The sequence below is a fragment of the Nuphar pumila genome, chromosome 11 (assembly GCF_984573655.1).
Source record: "Nuphar pumila chromosome 11, dmNupPumi1.hap1.1, whole genome shotgun sequence".
NCBI lineage: Eukaryota > Viridiplantae > Streptophyta > Magnoliopsida > Nymphaeales > Nymphaeaceae > Nuphar > Nuphar pumila.
Genome location: NC_143259.1, coordinates 5,692,751 through 5,713,491, shown reverse-complemented (window position 1 = coordinate 5,713,491; position 20,741 = coordinate 5,692,751). Strand labels below are relative to the sequence as shown.

General features: G+C 36.0%; 1 protein-coding gene across 2 annotated transcripts in view; it reads right to left on the bottom strand.

Annotated features, from left to right (window-relative positions):
* Nucleotides 1-20,741, bottom strand: part of LOC149821746 (uncharacterized) — a 49,955-nt gene that overhangs the window by 12,936 nt on the left and 16,278 nt on the right. The window contains exons 6-9 of one of the 2 annotated variants that reach the window (XR_016425867.1): nt 16,540-16,685; nt 16,256-16,403; nt 10,027-10,110; nt 7,021-7,131 (exon numbers count right to left, since the gene is read on the bottom strand). Coding sequence is in view for 1 of the 2 variants with exons in the window: in XM_089980520.1 (XP_089836646.1) it covers nt 7,016-7,131; nt 10,027-10,110; nt 16,256-16,403; nt 16,540-16,685 (494 nt within the window). In the remaining variant the exon portion in view is untranslated. Of the gene's footprint in view, nt 1-7,015; nt 7,132-10,026; nt 10,111-16,255; nt 16,404-16,539; nt 16,686-20,741 lie in introns of both variants that reach the window. The other variant, XM_089980520.1, reaches the window with a different exon arrangement.

Sequence of the window (20,741 nt, the reverse complement as noted above, 5' to 3'; positions counted from 1 at the left end):
CATGCGATCCATTTCTGACATATCTTCTATGTCAAGCATCATTGTGGAGAATGCCGCTACATATTCCGAAATACTTCCTGTATGCCTTAAGGCCATCAATTTGTCACGAGCAAGCTCCTCAACGTTATGTGGAAGGAAATACCCCCTGAGTTCCCTTTTAAAGTCATCCCATGATTCAATAGGGACCCTTCCACGTTCCATGCCACGATATTGCGTCCTCCACCATACAGCGGCGTTCTCAATCAAGTACCTGGTTGCCGTGCGTATTCGATCAGCATCGATGTCAATCTCTGCTTGATCGAAGAATTGTTCTACGTCCCATAGCCAGTTCTCCACGATTCTGGCATCCCTTTCACCTTTGAATTTTGCTGGTTCCACCGGTTTCAATTTCGGTCGTTCATGATGAACCACCACTGCATTACCCCCGCGATTCCCGGCATTGGCCACACCACCAATTCCATTTCCCAATAGTCTTTCTAAGACTCCATATCGTTCCCGAAGTTCCCGCATGTCAGTTTCCTGAGCCACCAACCGATCAGATAGTTCCTGGACTGTGGCCCTCAGCTCTTCGGCCTCAGCCCTCACATCCTCATTCAACTTTTCAAAATCTTCATGTGCACCTTCTAGCGCAGCTGAGCAACCACGAACATCACTTGTCAAATCTGTCATCTTTTTCTCCATCTTGGTCACTCTTTTATCTAGAGGACCAACCGTTTCCTCAAGGCGAGACATCTCTGTCGACTCTACAACAGATTTTTCCTTGTCTGACTTTTTCGCTTTGTGAACTTTTCCGACGAGTTCACCAAACTCAGTATCCATTCTTGAACGTCGCGAGGGTTTCAACAAGTACCCCTCCTTTCTACTTCCCAAATTTTCAACTAGGCTCTGGTACCAGTTGTCATGGGCTTATTTTGGAAGCCACGTGCGGCACCTGGCAACCCAACCAGGTCAGCCTTCCTAGTTCAGAAAGCACGCAAACACCTCTCACAAGGGTGTCTAATCACATCCGAGCATACACAATCTCAAAGAGGGCAGCAAAGAGAGAGAGAGAGAGAGAGAGATAGCAGCATAGGCAACGAAAGCAACTTCCATTCATAAGTTGGCAATTACAAAGGGGGAGGGGAGAGCAAGAGAGAGAGAGAGAGGGGGGAGGGACCCGTTACTTTTCTTGGTTAACGGGGGATCTTAGGCCAAAGGCCAGTTATAGAGCACTCGCAGGGGTCCTAAGAGGTATTTACATCAAGTAAGGAGGAATCAACATGGCAGGGTGGAACACTGGGTATGGTTAGATGTATCAAAGATGAAACACAATGGGTTTTAGTCAAAGATGAGGAGATTAAGGAGAGATGGAAAGATTATTTTGATAAGCTATTTAATGAAAGTCATGCTCAGGATCTGGGAGATTTCTCCATTCCTTTTCATGAGATGAATCGTGACTTCATGCGCAAGATTCAAAAGAAAGAAATTGCAGAGGCTTTGAAGAAAATGAAATAAAAAAGGGCAGTTGGCCCAGATGGTATTCCTATCGAGGCTTGAAAATGCTTGGGAGAGAAAGGTTTAGAATGGTTGACAAATCTTTTTAACAAGATTTGGCGGACAAATAAAATGCCTAATGAGTGGAGGAAGAGTACTTTGGTGCCTCTATATAAGAATAAGGGTGATATACAAGATTGCACAAACTATCGTGGTATAAAACTCATGAGTCATACTATGAAACTTTGGGAGAGGGTGATTGAGTCTAGGTTGAAGAAGGTTGTCATGATATCGGAGAATCAATTTGGTTTTATGCCTGGAAGATCAACTATGGAAGCTATACATCTTCTTAGACAACTTATTGAGAGAAATAGAGAGAGGAACAAAGATTTGCATATGGTTTTTATTGATTTGGAGAAGACATACGATAGAGTACCTAGGGACGTTCTCTGGTGAACAATGATGAAGAAAGGTGTTTCTCTCAAGTACATTAGTATAATTAAAGATATGTATGAAGGAATAGTAACCAATGTCCGCACTTGTGGAGGGATGACAACCAATTTTCCTATAACGGTTGGGTTACATCAAGGATCTGCTTTAAGCCCTTTCCTATTTGCTATAGTGATGGATGAGCTTACGAGACCAATTCAAGAAAATGTGCCATGGTGTATGTTGTTTGCTAATGATATTGTTTTGATTGATGAGTCTAGAGCTGAGGTTAATGCTAAGTTAGAATTATGGAGACAGACATTGGAAGCAAGAGGTTTTAAGTTGAGTAAGAGTAAGACAAAATACATGGAATGTCGATTTAGTAAGCAACGAAGTAGTGACGGGAGTGTAGTGAAGCTTGGTGAGTGAGAAATACCGGTGGATGATTGTTTCAAATATTTGGGATCTATCATTCAAAAGTATGGAGAAATTGATGGAGATGTAAATCATAGGATAAAGGTTGGGTGGATGAAATGGAAGAGTGCAACTGGAGTGTTGTGCGATCGTAGAATGCCATTGCGGTTGAAGGAAAAGTTTTATAGGATGACTATAGGGCCCGCTTTACTATATGGTACATAATATTGGGCTGCCAATAGACATCATATTCAAAAAATGAGTGTAGCTGAGAAGCGTATGCTGAGATGGATGTGTGGAAATACAATAAAAGATAAGATTTAGAACGAGGAGATACGTAAGAAGGTAGGCGTTGCACCCATTGAAAATAAGATGAGAGAGAATCGTTTACAATGGTTTGGACATATTCGGCGAAGGCCTAATGATGCTCCAGTTAGAAGGATGGAGAAATGGGAAAATATATTAGTTAAAAGAGGTCGGGGTAGGCCTAGGAAGACATGGATGGAGGTGATAGGAAAGGATATGAATGCTTTGAACCTCACCGAGGACATGGCATTGGATAAAAATGATTGGAGGAGAAGGATTCATGTGGAAGACCCAGAATGATTTTCTTTTTTGGTTCATATCGCCGACCCCAATTGTTTTGGGATGAAGGCGTAGTTGTTGATTAAAGTGATAAATGACTATCGTGTTTGAAATTAATGATTTTTTTTAAAATTAATTTTTTCTCTAAATGATTTTGAAAAAATATTAAATTGACTTATTTTCTATATATTATATCTTTGTGTGTTTCGCCATCCTCTCTCTAATATATATATATATATAAGTATAGCTATCTCTTGTTAGATTGCGCTTGTTTTGCTCTCTTTATAGGTTCTCAAAATATTGGCAATATTGATGATTATAAAAAAAATGATGATATTAAAGATCCATTGTGTAATGGAGAATATGACTGAGCACCCTTTAAAGAAGCACCAAATGGAAGAAATTGCTGAAGTCTACGAAGATATTTTATGCAATGGGTTTCTCATTTTGTACGAAAATATGAGTGTAGCTGAGATGCGTATGCTTAGATGGATGTGTGAAAATACAATAAAAGATAAGATTCGAAACAAGGAGATACGTAAGAAGGTAGGCGTTGCATCCATTGAAAATAAGATGAGAGAGAATCGTTTACGGTGGTTTGGACATATTTGGCGAAGGCCTAATGATACTCCAATTAGAAGGATGGAGAAATGGGAAAGTATATTAGTTAAAAGAGGTCGGGGTAGGCCTAAGAAGACTTGGATGGAGATGATAAGAAAGGATATGAATGCTTTGAACCTCACCGAGGACATGGCATTGGATAAAAATGATTGGAGAAGAAGGATTCATGTGGAAGACCCAGAATGATTTTCTTTTTTGGTTCATATCGTCGACCCCAATTGTTTTGGGATGAAGGCGTAGTTGTTGTTGTTGTTTTTTGTTGTTGTTTCTCATTTTGTAATTTCAAACTTACAGTGAGACATTGTAAGTTTGCGGGAGGGTGTTAAGATGGATGTATTTTTTTGTATATATATATATAATTAGTCAACATTGGTTGACTTCTAGCTGTTGGATCCCCTCCAACAGCTAGAAGGGGTTTTTCTTCTCCCTTTACTCTCTTCTCCCTTCTATAAATAAGTGGGTGTGTGCACATGTGAGGTTTGAGAGAATGTATGGGAAATTTTTAGTATAATGAGTGTTTAGAGTTTCTAGTGAGGCTCTTTGTAATTTTGCATTTCTTTTGTATTATTTGATTTTCATTGTTAATGAAATTGTTTATTTTTCAAGTCTTGTGTTCCATTGTTATTTCTATGATTATTATGTATTCAAATACATTGTATTTGTTGATTCTTGATCTATTCCAGAGGGCATTGAGATTCGTGTCATTCTCATGACATCTAACAAATGAGAAAACTATCCAGATCTCATGCTTAATCCAGAAGTGAGAACTCACACCTGACTTCATCTTGCAGGAGGGGACCCCCTTGTGTTTTACATGCTTGTTTATGTTTTGAATACAGCTAATACATCCCGAAGACTACAGTTAAATCTATCCTTAAAATACATGGAAATCTCCTTCCAGCAATTGCCTTTTTTCTTATAAGAGTTGCAATCTACCCTTCACACATTGATTTTGTTAACTACTTTCTCAAGGTAACTACATTTTGTTGGAACTCTGAGATGATTTTCCTATTAATTATTTAAACAAGGGTAAACCCTTTGGAGTTTGGACATTATACAGAATAATTTAAAGGGTTTTTTACCTAATGTATTCTAATCTATGTCACATTAATACGGATGCGGGAGTGGAACATGATGCAGGTAGTACGATAAAATAATTTTAAAAAATTAGGACACGGCTGCACACACACATATATGTGTGTGTGTAAAACAACAATTTTAAATCACTACATTTAGGAACATCAAATAATAAAACTAAGTTGAAATTGAAATGTAATGTAATTGATGACAAATTTTGAAAGAAAATAACTCAAGTGAATATGAAATAAGTAAATAAGATCATAAAAAAAACGGATAAAGTTAAAGACACAATGTTGACTGTGCATGAAACTGGTTTCTCGATGAAGCGTCGTATCGTGTCCGTGAAGTGTCCGAGTGTCATGTCGATACAAGATACACATGCTAAGTGAAGTGTCCGTGTGACAGATTCTAATTGAAGAAAAGAAATGTTTCTGCCTTTTCAATTAAACAAAAACCAAATGTTTATATATTCGTCTTTTCCCCATTTTGGTAGATAATAATCTCTCTTTCTTACCAAAACAGATATTGATTAGTTACATATCTATTAAGGGAAAAATGCTCATTCTGAATTGTATTTGTTATCTAAAAACTAAAAGTTATTAGTTAACCATTTACTTCATAGGACAACCACATATTCTTATTTTCTTGTAAAAGCTTGCCAGGTCTTGAAGCTTTTGAAAGAAATAATTAAAATGTTAAACCTACACTTCAACTTGAATATCATATTTGCAACTATTAGCAACAAACAAGAATAAGCTTTGGTGCCTTCTGGTCCATATTAAGTTTACTCCTGCAAGCAACATTTAAAAGATTGATATGTATTTGTTATCAGCTCTTATTGATGCATAACAACCACACCATTTTCAAACATTGATAATCAACTAATTGAGATGCAGGAAAATACTACCACAAAATCTGAAGTCCACAATTACATGCGAGAATTTGCATGCCCTCCTTGTTCAAAGCCTCCTACACGTTTAGACTACTTTTGAGTTCAGACTTCAGACAAAGATGGCAAAAAGAATATGCTTCACAATTGTCCAAAAGCTACCAATTGTTGGTTCTAAGTGACTTCTTCAGTTCTGGTAGTTTAGTTTATATCAACAGTTGCTCATAGATTCAAGGGCGTCTCAACACATTGCAGATGGCTCCACTAAATGGCACTTTATTATACTATAAAATTTGTCAGTTTACCATTTTCTAGACCACTAGAATGGATGCTTACACTTACCAAGAAAAGTAGGCATAATGGCTTCATATGATTTCACACTGATCTTGGTAATGTTTCATGCATTTAATAAATCTTAAGATGTCTTTAATTTTCTTTGTTATTGATAGTGGCACAAATGACTGTCCCATGCACTTCTCGCATGTGTATTGCACTCAGGGTTACTAGAAGCACCATAGAACCTTGAGAAGCGCGCTTCCCCGAAGCACATTTCGGAAGCGCAAAACGTGGCGCTTCCAAAACGTGTTGGAAAGCACTAAAAAAATTGGGAAGCACACTTTCCCATTAATGGGAAGCTCACTTCCCCTTCTTTTTTCCTTTTTTTTTTGTTTTTTCCTTCTTGTTTTTTTTTCCGCTTCCCCCTCGCTTCTTAGGTCGTTTCCAGTTCGCTTCTTTTCTCACTTCCAAGACGATTTCTGGTTCGCTTCTAAGTCGTCCTGCACTTTCTGCTTCCTAAAATTTTGGAATTGCCTCGCTTCCTGCTTCTACTTCACGAATCGCTTCCCCGAAACTCTGGTTGCACTATTTATTTGGCTTTTTGAGATGGAGGTATGTTGAATCAAACATATATAGATGGATAGTTTGATAGTTGTATCATGAAACCCAGTTTGTTCAGCTTCAGGAGCTGCCTATCTAAGGATTGCCACCTTTAACCCCCAAGAAGTTGCTCGTTTACATGCTTCTGGCACAGCCTCTTATACGATGTGCCATGGGATTCATTCCATTCAATCTATTATCAGTGCTACTTACGTGTGAGATATTTTTTGGGAAAGTCAAGTGCATATGCTTTCTGTAGGTAATGCATCTGTCCATTTACTGAATACTAGGAAGTAAGCTAAACACGTAATATTCTAAGTTTGTACATCTAGATGCTTCTGCCTCCAGCATGTCTAACTTCAGGCCGTAGCAAACCTGGCACACAATTTGTACAATGACCAGCATAGCCAACTAAATAACCTTGTTAAGAACTATGCAATACCTACCAGCAGGGAGACATTAATCTATTGAGATTTATTAGCTTTAATATTTTAAAGCAAATGCACATATCATGATGCAGAATTAAAGAACCAGGTGTCAAACAGTTGAAGTTACATATACAGAATAAGTATAGAGCATATAGACTAGAACACACGAGACGGATGAAAGGAATGCAGGCCTTTTCAAGACTTCAAAAGGGATATGGACCTTGCCAGTAATTATATTAACTAAATGAACAGACCCATCCTTTGAACCAGTTACAGCAAGAGTGGAGTCGGAGCTAATCCTCAAGCATGTCAACCCTTCCGTATGATATGGATGACCTATAAAAGTTTTACAGCAATAGATACTTAGCATCAATAAAATATGATGTAGGCTTATAAATAAAAGATTTGTCTAAATAATTCATTTTAAGAACTTTATTTACCAAACTACATTGTGAAGCATGCAATCATCATTTTAAAAAAGCCACTCAAACAAGAATTTTCAGTAACTTAACAAACCAGCAAACATGACAACTGACCATCATGTGTGAGAAGCCCGCAATTCACCACAAACTTTCTGAAAGTACTTGAAGGTTATGTTTATTCTGCTGCAACATGTGACATTATGTACTTGTATACATGCATACTGAAGGCAACACAGTTCCATCGTTTTTGCCCCACTTGAATATGTTATCAGTTCACATCATGGTTGCCAGTTGAGGAAGCGGGAGCGGGAAGCGATACGGGAAGCGGGAGCGGGAAGCGGGAAGCGAGGCACTTTCAAAATTTTAGGAAGCGGGGAAGCGTGGGACCACTTAGGAGCGATTCGGGAAGTGTCTCAGAAGCGACCTAGGAAGCGTCTCAGAAGTGACCTAGGAAGCATCTCGGAAGCGAGGGGGAAGCGAAAAAAATAAAAATAAAAAATAAAAAATACAAAAAAATTGAAAAAACAGGGGAAGCGAGGGGGAAGCGTGATGGGAAGCGCGCTTCCCATTAAAGGGAAGCGCGTCCCCCATTAAAGGGAAACACGTCCCCCATTAAAGGGAAGCGCGCTTCCCAAAAAACGGGGACGCTTCCCCCCACGCTTTGGAAGCGCGCTTCCCCTTTTAGCTAGGCGCTTCCGGTAACCCTGGTTCACATACCAGAGGTTTCTTGTGTCTTTCAAATTAATCAGCTATTATAAAAATTCTGACGGATAACATGACAAGATATATCTTAACTTTCCATGGCACGGTACACAGGAAAATATTAGGATTTCTAGGTCTGAATAGAAGTACTCGACCATCTGAAGCCAACAGAAGATCATAATATAAATGATAAGGGGGATGTTGGCATTAACCTAGTTCTGTTTCTAAACCAACATGAGCAGATATAACAAAATGATCTAACATCTACATCAATTTTCAAGTTTTCCATGGTAAATGGCACCTAAGTAACATCACATCAAGATTTAGGAATTGAGATCATCTTATAAAGGAGATTTGATGATATATAGCATACTGCTGTAATTCAATGATTGATATAGTTCTGCAGTATGCATTACATATTTGCATTTATTGTTTGACAATGAAGCACTTTCTTTTCCTTTAAGTCATCATTCATGAAATTATGGCTTTGAAAAATTTCTGAAAACTAGACTGCTGATATAAACTTCCAAAATTTTCACAGTAAATAAATCAGGAAACTAAAAGCATCATAAAGATCTTCCAGCGAGCACACCCCGAGTAGGCCTAGCCAAATCTAATCAATATCACCTGGAGAGCCATTTTTGGTCAAGAACAAGTCACGCAGACACTTCACTTAGCATGTGTATCCTGTGTCAATACGACACCACACTGAGATATTTCATGCACAAGACACGACACTTCATGGACATAGTCAAACCAGTTTTACACACAGTCAACATTGTGTCATTAACTTTATCCATTTTCTTTTATGATCTTATTTCTTAATTTTGTATTTATTTGAGTTCCTTTTCTTTTAAAATTTATCATCATTTACATAAAATTTCAATTTCAACTTAGTTTCATTATTTGACGTTCCTAATAGTGATTTATATACACACTTGCACACACACACACACACACACATACATCTATGTGTGTATGGTCGTGTCCCCATGTCATTTTTTTAAATTACCATATCGTACCAAGCATACCCACATCATGTCCCGCTTCTGCATCCACATCCATGTGACATAGGTCAAGAAACTGCAGTATGTTGTTCAGCATGAAAGAACCTTTGTATCTAGAGCTTGGACCTTATTAATCAAGTAAAAATGATATTTTACAGTTAATATGACTAGACCAATATTGCACATGAAATAAACCTAATTACATGAATAAATAAGCATGACAATACAAGAATCACGTCAAAGTAGCCTACCCCTGTTTACTACAATATCCAGCCACATGACCATTGTCTATTATTATTTTCACCACAGAAAGATCCAATGATCCTTTCTGTCAGGAGATTGTACTTGTTATTATTAAGTTATGATGATAGTTTTCTCCACAACCTTGTTCTCCAGAGATATATAAGTATTTGACATTAAGTGTCACGATTAGAAGATACAGGTCTAGGTCACGCTCATACTTTAATTTCTTGGTATCACCAGTTTTTTAGTTTTTGCATGATTAAACTGTTCCTGATAACGTAACATCAATCAAATTTAGTTTCAGTCACATATTTGCATCAACAAGATCAGGTTTAGAACAGTCATTTCTGTGCATCAGAACTACAATTCTCTGAGTACTTTAAATAATAATTAGTCTCGATCCAGGAGAATCATACAAGTTCATAATTGCATCCAGAGCTATTACAATAAGAAAAACACAGATCTTCCAATTGCATTTTTTTCCTAGCCAAGTTGGTGAACGCCAGAATTTAATCTTCATCACCTAACAATCCACATCAGTAAAGAAAATAACAGGAAAAAAAGAAGAAAATAATTCAATCAGATTAGAAAAGGGACAAGGTTTGCACATCCACACTGATACTGTTAGCAGTCAATGCAGCAGTGACTCATCTGCAACGTTCATCAACTATGATCACTTTGCTGATATGCATAAAGAACCAGTATGATCACTTACAGATGAAAATTAACTAACAAATATTATACAAAATGAAAACAACAGATATGATCTTTATGTCGATAAGTTAATCATTATGGAGGGAAGAAAAATGACTATGTAGGAAGACAACTATAATGATCAAGGTTGATACTAAATATACCTTTAACTACATGCACACTCTCGCCTGACTTTGGATTCCATATCCTTAGTGTTGCATCATCAGAGCCAGTGCAAATGGTTTTACCTTCAGCAGACATCAGCAAAGTTAGAATAACATCAAAGCAACTTGTAGCATTTGGTAGGATGTGAAGAAACTAGGATGTACAGAAACGGTCAATGATGACTATAGTCAGAGTTCACATGATCATACCCATGTAATCCACAATTCTCAATGCATTTCCTTGAACCATCTAGAAAAAGTAAAATTGTTTGTCTGCCCCTGAACCTCTCATAATAGGAAGAAGGGCAGTCCATATTTCAAGGAGGACTAATAATAAAGAATTATAGCAAAATATAATATTTAGAAACCTGAAATCTTAAGCCGGTAATGTTAAAATGTATCTCCTAAAATCATTATTGTAAATATAAATATTTATATTTATATACATAGAGATACATTTACATATAATATATTATATGTACATATATCTCTCTATATATAAATATATATATTTATATACCTTTTTTATTTTCTTACCCGAAAAGGGTATTCTTGTAATTTCCTATCTTGCGCATATTCCATTTGGAATATGTTGTAATTTTCTTATTTATTTTTTGTAATTCTTTTTTTACTTTTTTCTTTTTCTTTTTTATTTTATTTAAAGTGAATTGGGGGTCCCCCAATAGAGTCGTTGGCCCCCCCCAACGGTCACAAATGTGACCGTTGGGGCTCCCCAACGACTCCTTTGGGAGCCTCCCCTTTGCACCTTTTGGCACTTGTATAAATAGGGGTGTTCCCCCTTTGTAATGCTCAAGCTTGAGAGTCTCAAGCATTTGTTTTTTTTATCAAATACATGCATTATTGCATGTTTGTTACTTTTACGCTTTTTGCGTATTTTGTTCAAGTGTTGTGAGAGTGTTTTCGTACACTTCTTTTATAAAGTATTTATGCTTGTATGCGTATTGTCTCTTCATAGACAACTTCACATGGTATTAGAGCTTGGTTGGTGATAGAGGATTGTGGGATTCTCTTCTTTTCAAGTGCCTCAAAAAACGTGCCTTCGGATCTTTAAAGGTTGAAGTGGTGGATCTTGCTTCTCAAATATTTTAGAAGAATCTTGCGCAAGCTAGCATTTGAAATATTGTGTTGGTACGCCATTTCTCCCTTTCTCTCTACTTCATAATGGACGAAAAAGAGTCTCACTTTACTCTTGGCTTCAAATTGAATGAGTCTAATTATCATATTTGGGCCGGAAACATGGAGGCTCACATAAAAGGGAAGGAGCTATGGGGTTATGTGCAAGACACAATTCCGGAACCCAAAATAACCGTGGTAAACGGAAGTGAAATCAAGATTCTTGAAAGAGAAGAAAGGGTTAGAGCTCTTGAAGAGTACTCTAAGAAGCACGATGAGTGGGAAATGAAAAATTTCAAGATTCTTTCTTGGTTCTTTTCATCCGTTGAAACTAAGATTAATGCCAACATTATTAAGTTCAAAAAGGCATCGGAAGCTTGGCATTATCTTGAGAAAATGTACATATCAAGGGACCTATCTCATAAGTATTATCTTCAAAAGAAGGCTCTCTCTCTTACTCACGGTGAAATGACTATTAGGGAATATTTTGCCGACCTTTCCTCTATTTGGGATGAGCTTGTCATACTTGAACCAAAATGGAGTGGAGAAGCAATTGACCTCCGTCACAAGCAACTTGAAGAAGATCGGTTCTTCAATTTTTTGAATGGGCTAAAGCCTGAATTTGAGCAAATAAGGTCTTGTCTTCTATCCTCTTTTACTCCTCCCTCTCTTGAAGATGTACTCACCAAATTAAGTGGTGAGGAGACTCGTATGAGTTTATGTAAACAAGGATCAAGTGTTCTTGTGGTTCCTTGTAATCATGAAGAAAGTAATGAGGTCAATGCCGTATCAAGACCCGGGAACAATGTAAAAACCTATCGTCCCCCTCATTTTAAACCACAAAATCAAGGTGAAAATGGTGGGCCACGAGGAAAAAGGGACTATAGCAAAATTATTTGTCATTTTTGTAAAAAACCCGGACATATCAAACCCAAATGTCCTAAATGGAAAAAGCTTCTCGCAATGGCTACCACCGGTGTACCACAAAAGGAGGAGGCATCATCAATTGGGTCACTCTCTTTAAATCAAATAGTGGAAGCCCTTCAACCTCTACTCAAGGGAGCTACCTCCGGTGCCGCCGTGTCTACTTCATCTCTTTCAGGTAAAGTCTCTTGGCTTTTGGACTCCGGTGCATCTTTTCATATGTCTCCAAACATGTTTTCACTTTCCGATTTCTCAAAAAATGTTTCTCCCTCTTTTGTTTCCACTGCGGATGGAACCTCTCTTGAAATTAAAGGTATAGGTAATTTTGAAACTCAAGATTTTTTTATTCCAAAAATTAGATTTATACCTAAACTAAACTTAAATCTTCTCTCTGTTTCTCAACTCTCAGACCATGGTTGCGATATTAAGTTCTCTTGTGATAAATGTTTAATACATGATCGCCGGTCCGGGAAATTGATTGGGGAAGGCTTTAGGAAAGGAGACTTATACTATATGAAATCTCTTCAAGTTCCAAAATCTTTTTGTAATGTGGCCCAAAACAAAGATATAAATGTATGACACAAAAGACTTGGTCATCCTAATATCACCAAGTTGTCTTATTTACATTTTGCAAAAGACCTATGTAAAAGTTCATTTTCTTGTAATGATTGTATTCTCGAAAAAATGCAAAGTTTACCTTTTGAGCAAAGAACTATGTTCTCTTCTAAAACTTTCGAAATTGTTCATTCGGATGTTTGGGGACCCGCACCTGTTTCTTCAAAAGGAGGCTTTTCTTATTACGTCATTTTTGTGGATGATTTTTCCAGATATTCGTGGATCTATTTTCTTAAGTTCAAACATGAAGTTTTTTCGTGTTTTAAAACCTTTCATTCAATGATCAAGAATCAATTCAATAGTAATATAAAGATATTTAGAAGTGATTCTGGAGGGGAATATCTCTCCAATCAATTTAAAGTATATCTTGAGGATCATGGAATTGTCCATCAAAGGTCTTGTCCTAAAACTCCTCAACAGAATGGGTTGGCCGAAAGAAAACATAGGCACATCATTGAGACTACTAGGACCCTTCATATTTCCCAAAACATTCGTAAAAATTTTTGGGCAAAAGCAGCTCTTGCTTCTGTTTATCTGATAAATCGCTTGCCATCTAGGATATTAGGAAAAATATCCTCTTTTGAGATTTTATATAAGCTTGAACCTGATTATAATAGGTTACGAGTTTTTGGGTGTAAGTGTTTTATACTTACGGATAAGAATGACAAACTATCTCCCAAGGTTATCCCTTGCGCCTTTCTTGGATATTCCGAAACTCAAAAAGGGTTTCGTTGTTATGATCTTCGAGACGATAAGTTATATGTCTCTAGAAATGTAACTTTTTTGGAAAATGAAAGTGGCTTTGAAAAAAATGTTTCTCAACAAGAAAATTTTGATTATTCCTTCCTATTTGACCTATTGTCTAGTAATGATGATATATCTAGTGATGATGATGTATCATCAAATCATGATGAGGAAAATGATGGTGACATTGGTGAACATAACTCACTCAATGAACAAGAAAGTAGATTTTCAAGTGATCCAATAACCTACTCTCGTAGAAACCAAGACACCTTTAGAAGTGTTATTGACCAATATAGTGAGCTTGTTCCTACTATCGATCACCGAAGATCTGAAAGGAATAGAAGACCTCCAACTCATTTTGTTTCTTTTGATTCTTTCTCACCCCGATATAGGGCTTGTCTTAGTGTCATTCACTCTTATTTTGAACCAAGAAATTTTGAAGCTAAAAAATGTATAGAATGGCAAGAAGCTATGCAAAATAAACTTAATGCCCTTAAAAAGGCTGAAACTTGGGATTTCCAAACTCTACCCATAGGAAAGAAAACTATAGGTTGTCGATGGGTTTTTAAGGTTAAAACTAAGAGCGATGGATCTTTGGAAAGGTATAAGGCTCGTTTAGTTGCAAAAGGGTATGGGCAAGAGTGTGGAATTGATTATGAGGAAACTTTTGCCCCTGTAGCCCGAATGGTTACAGTTAGATGTCTTATTACTATTGCATCTATTAAAAATTGAAATATTTTTCAAATGGATGTAAAAAATGCTTTTTTAAATGGTGATCTTAATGAAGAAGTGTATATGAATGCTCCACCAGGCATGAAGATTCCTAAAGATAAAGTTCTTCGTCTTCGTAAGGCCCTCTATGGTTTGAAACATGCCCCCAAAGCCTGGTATGACAGGTTTACCAGTGTAATGCTGGAAAATGGCTTTTCCTCATGTTATACTGACACTGCTCTATTTACTAGAAGATCTAATGCAGGAATTGTGATTCTATTACTCTATGTTGATGACATGTTAATTACAGGTGATGATGTTCAAGGAGTCAAGGGTATCAAGTCCGTCTTGACTTCAAAATTTGAGATGTCAGACTTGGGTTTTCTAACATATTTTCTTGGAATTGAGGTTGCCTATTCGCAACGTGGTTATTTTCTATCTCAGTCTAAACTTGCTTGTGAGATTATTGACAGATCAGGAATTTCTGATGACAAAGTATGCGAAACTCCTGAAGTCATGGGATAAAAAATGAAGATTGACGACGGTGTTCCCCTAACCGATCCTACTCCTTACAGGCAGTTGGTAGGCTCTTTAATGTACCTTAGCATTACTCGACCCGACTTATCACATGCTATTCACATCGCCAGTCAGTTCTAGCACGCTCCTACAACCGTTCATATGAGTGTTGTCCTTCGCATCATCAGATATTTGAAGGGAACAATAAATAAAGGAGTATTTCTATCTTCTTCTTCTGAATTAAAATTACTTGCTTATACTGACTTAGATTGAGGAGGTGACCCTAGTAACCGTCACTCCACCACTGGTTTTTGTGTTTTCTTAGGTGAATCTTTGATCTCATGGCGATGTAAAAAGCAACAGAAGGTCTCTTTGTCATCTACTGAAGCCGAATATAGAGCCATGGCATCTACCACCATGGAAATTGTATGGATTCGACGCCTTTTGGAAGATATGGGAGTGGTTGTCGAAGAACCAAAAAAGCTATGTTGTGACAATAAAAGTGCAATCTATATTGCCAAAAACCACACCTTTCACGAGCGAACAAAGCATATAGAGATGGACTGTCATTATGTTAGAGAAGAATACTTGAAGAAGGTTATTGATCTACCATACGTGATGTCTGAGTATCAACTTGCCGACTTCTTCACAAAAGCTCTATGTTCGCCCAGATTTCATTTCCTTCTTGACAAACTTGCGGTTATCACACCGTAAGTTTGAGGGGGGGGTGTTAAAATGTATCTCCTAAAATCATTATTGTAAATATAAATATATATATTTATATACATAGAGATACATTTACATATAATATATTATATGTACATATATCTCTATATATATAAATATATATATTTATATACCTTTTTTTATTTTCTTACCCGAAAAAGGGTATTCTTGTAATTTCCTATCTTGCGCATATTCCATTTGGAATATGTTGTAATTTTCTTATTTATTTTTTGTAATTCTTTTTTTTCTTTTTTCTTTTTTCTTTTTATTTTTTATTTTATTTAAAGTGCATTGGGGTCCCCCAATAGAGTCGTTGGGGGCCCCCAACGGTCACAAATGTGACCGTTGGGGGCTCTCCAACGACTCCTTTGGGAGCCTCCCCTTTGCACCTTTTGGCACTTGTATAAATAGGGGTGTTCCCCCTTTGTAATGCTCAAGCTTGAGAGTCTCAAGCATTTGTTCTTTTTATCAAATACATGCATTATTGCATGTTTGCTACTTTTACGCTTTTTGCGTATTTTGTTAAAGTGTTGTGAGAGTGTTTTCGTACAATTCTTTTATAAAGTATTTAAGCTTGTATGCGTATTGTCTTTTCATAGAAAACTTCATAGGTAATACCGCTATATTTTCTACTACAAAAGCAAAGATGAATCACAAGCAGCACAGCCAAATGAAAAACACACGCCATAGCATCATCTCCATGAGTAAAGTGGAAGAACATCAACAGTGCTCCACACAAGTTCAAAGAGCAAAGACAATATAACCACACATCCCTTATCTTAACTACCACGAGGAAAAAGTCAAAAAGGGCAAAAAGAAAATAAGAAAGAACAAATTGGTTGTTTAAAATTTTCAGTACCATCAGGTGTAAAATCCCCACATGTAACAGAGTCACCATGCCCTGTGAACACATTAAGGCAAGCATTTTTGTCAGCATTCCACATCCAAACACTACAGTCGTCTGAACCTGCCAACACCACATGCCCTCTTGGATGCCACTGGACCCACTGGACAATTTATCAGAAAAAAGGGTCAACTACAGAGTGAAAACGACCACAGAGTGAAAACTAAAGAACGTAAATAGAAATAAAGTGGACCTAAGTGAAGGAAAGAAAATAATTATAAGCTTCTAACAAGGTTCACCTCTATGCTTCCTCCAGGCCCGCCCAGAGAGCATTTAAGGCTACCAGAAGATGCATCCCAGATTTGAATAGTCCCATCAAAGCTTCCAGAAGCAATTAACTGCCCATCAGTACTGAAGGATAATGAAGAAACTGAGTTTGTGTGTCCTGCACAATGAAAAACTGGATTTAAAAAGTCTAGTTCATAATCAATCAATGCCACAATATTGCAAGAGGACCATCCCTTGAACCAAAGAGTACTAGCAATACTCCATTTATACTTTCACTACGGTTCCATGAAGGTTGAATGCCACTATTATTCAGTTTGTTCTCAAAATAGGTAGAACAGATTTAGGTTTGCAACTATGTAAATCAAGAGTTATTTCAAAGAACACCTACTTGTAGACTTGAATCAAGATAAAGTACAAGACACAATCAGGTAGATAAGAGTCACATTGACAACTTAATTCTCAATAACTAGGAACAGAAAAAATTCTTATCGATAAAGCATAAATTGCTAAAATCACATTTGGGCCCCCAATGACTGACACTATAGAGAATAACAAAGTATTCAGGCATTAGTAAATACAATTTGCAAAGGTCATATTTGGCAAAATCTCTTACTTTTCAAATAATAAAAAGGTAAATTGTTTATTCAAATAGAAGACAGCATACAGTGATTCAATACATTCTAGAACAATATACTTTAACTTCCAGAAAAATAAACTACCACGACCAAAAAGATACAAAGGAAAACACATCTTCCTTCAATAATAACAATAACAGTAATGGAACAAGGAGTCTTCGCACACCTCACTCAAGAGGCACAAATCACACCCACAAATCGTCCAAAGCACAAAAACCACTAAGGGCTTATGAAAAACGCAATCATAAAGTGCACATGCACAAGTCCACTATGGGATAATCCAAAAAGCACTAAGGCTTACACAAGCACAAGAGTGCATCCAATATCAAAAGAGAAACAACACTTTAAAATAATGAATTTATTCATTAAAGAGCTTAAAAAAAGATTCCAAATACAAGGGGCCTTAAGCCCTTATTTCTAAACAAGAAGAGGCCAAGAGAGAGCCTCCAAATAGACGTTGGGAGGCTCCCAACGATCATATTTGTGACTGTTGGGAGTACTCCCAACGACTATAAGAAGGCATTTTACAAAAAAGCCCTCACATAATGAGATAAAATACAAAAAAACAAAAGAAGAAAAATAAAGAAAAACTTATTTTCTATTATATACAAAATGACCAAAATGCCCCTGATAGGCAACCTAAGTTACATTATTAATTATAGTTATATATACAGATATCTTGAATATATATAAGTATCTATGAATTTATATATATAACTTAACACCTCCCTGAAACTTACGGTGTACAAATACAAAAGAACCCGTGTCTTTAAAAATCTTCAGTCTCTATCATGTTATAGAGTTTTTAATATTTTTGTTCAATCATTTGCTAAAAATCGACTCTTCAATACTTGGGAACTTGTACATAGATCAACAAGCCAAATATCCCAACTATACAAAAGAACATGTATATTATAAAAACAAAGAACATTTTAAAATATTATTTGTTCAAAATATATTGATATTATGGAAGGATGCATAAATCATTAATCACTTTAAACATTTATGAAAATATGTACAATACCCCAATACTTCGAAGTGAGAAAGTAAAACCTACAAGGAAAACTTCATAGTCATGCATAAGATGTGAAAAACTCAAGAAACAATCAATAAATAAAAAAGTTAACTTTAGGATAATCAACACATATATTTATCAAGAAAAAGCACATTAATGCATGCAAGACATGAAATAGGATTTGTTGAGTAATATTAATACCATGAATAAATGACTCACAAAAAAGTGTTTAAATCATAAAATCCCACAAAGAAGAGTATTTGACTCGTAAATAGATTTTCTTTTGAGAACGAGTCATTTTTACACAACAGAAGATATAAGAAATAATTCAAATCATTCAATAAAGGTTAAGATAAGATAAATATGACAAGCATGGATCAATCAAACATTATGTTTTAGAAGCAGTATTAATCATGCAATAGTTTAGAGCAGAGTTACCGAAAGCGCGCCTCCTCAAAGCGCGTTTCGGAAGCGCGAAACATCGCGCTTCCCCCTCGTTTCCCCCATTTTTCCATTTTTTGTATTTTTATTTTTTTTTTATTTTTATTTTCTCTTTTTTGCTTCCTAGGTCGCTTCCGAGACGATTCCTGATTCGCTCCTAAGTCGTCCCACCCTTTCCACTTCCTAAAATTTTGAAAGTGCCTCGCTTCCCGCTTATGCTTCCCGTGTCGCTTCCCGCTCCCGCTTCCTCGACTGGCAACCATGGTTTAGAGCTAATGAAAGTCACTTATGGACCAATAAAATCTTTTCTAAGAGAAAATAACTTATGAGAGATTTAAAATTCCACAAATCTCATGAAATAATATTTTTGCAAATAGTAATATATATGCAAAAAGGCATTCTATCATGAAACAAATTTAAAGTGTCCTTAATCATGTAATTAAAGCATATTCAATGCAAAATGCATGAAAATATTTGAATAACCATTTTCCATATAAGGATAAATAAGTAGTAAAAAATCAAAAATTTTGTGGAGAGATTTAAAAAATCTCATATAACAGAATGAATGATGTTTGTATATCTCAACAAAAGTTTGACCATCACAAGCAATCACCTCACTAGACCTCCAATCCACAAAATTAAGTGTATCAGCGACTAGAATAAGAGTATAAAACATACAGTCACTAAAGGGCCAAAAACACACACGAAGGTGTATATAAACATTTCTTGTCTACATATAATGACACTCAAAACAAGTGTACCAACGATTAGAACAAGAGTATAATTATAATGCCAACAATGGGCTAAAATCACACACGAAGGGGTGAACAAACATCTCTTGTCTACATACAATGACACTAAAAAAATAAGTGTATTATCAACTAGATCAAGATTATAATCATAATGTCAATAATGGGCTAAAAACACACACGAATGTGTGAACAAACATCTGTTGTCTACATATAATGACACCTAGATAAGAGGCATAACAAGGAGAAGACACTCGAAGTAAGAAAGTTTGCAATGAAAACACACTAATGTCATAAAAAAAGGATATTAATTTTAACAATCCTTTGAAACAACATAGTTTCAAACAATAGATTGTCATCACAGATAAATAGAGTTATAAGCATCCATAATAATAACAATGGCCAATCAACAAATGAGTGATACTCACAAATCCAAAGATCAATCAACCATCAGTTAGAGTCAAACCACAAGTTGACAATCTAAATTGAAACCACAGGTCGACAATCTAAACTCACATAAAACGAGGTTACACAACTCACCCCAACAAATATCTCTGAACAAATAAAAAGGCCAAGAGAATGATGTATCATATAAAATTTTGTGATAGACAATCCAAATGCCACAAAAGGTAATACATACTCACATAATTCAATTTCCAAATAGGTGAGTTCATATCAAATATTCGATTTGAAAAAGCAAGTGTCAAATCAAGTCCAATAAAGTTAGGTAAAAACCTTGTAAAGATTTATGCAATCATATGCACACAAGATATTAATTTATAATTTTTCATAAACCTTGTAAGTAAAGACAATCAAGGTTACATCAATAACAATGAAGAATGAATAATGCCAATATAAACAAGCTATATAAAGAGAGAGCTCAATCTAGATTATAAGTCTATTATTAGACAACAATGGTATACAACATAAAAGGGGCCAAAACTTACAAAGGTTCTCAACGAACCATACACAAGACCAAGAGCATACCCAAGTACAATCAATCATGGATACTCTCAAAGAGATTAAAATTCATGCATATCAAATAATCTAATAACTTTAAGGCCACATAAATTCTACTATAATATTTAACATTTTTATAAATGACAACCGTTAATCAAGAAAATTAGTTTTCATTAAAGATCCAAGTGGACAAGCACAACAAGTATCCATTAGGAGCACACCAACAAAGCCCACAAAGGGGCATTCATAAAAGCATCAAGATGAAAATTTCATTTGTTAAACAAAAAGGAAGAGGCATAGAAAACATATAATCATATTAATTAGAGTCCTTAAGAAACCACATACTTAGAACATAATTTTTAATATATTATAAGAATATACACAAATAATCATAAAGATATTAATATACCCAA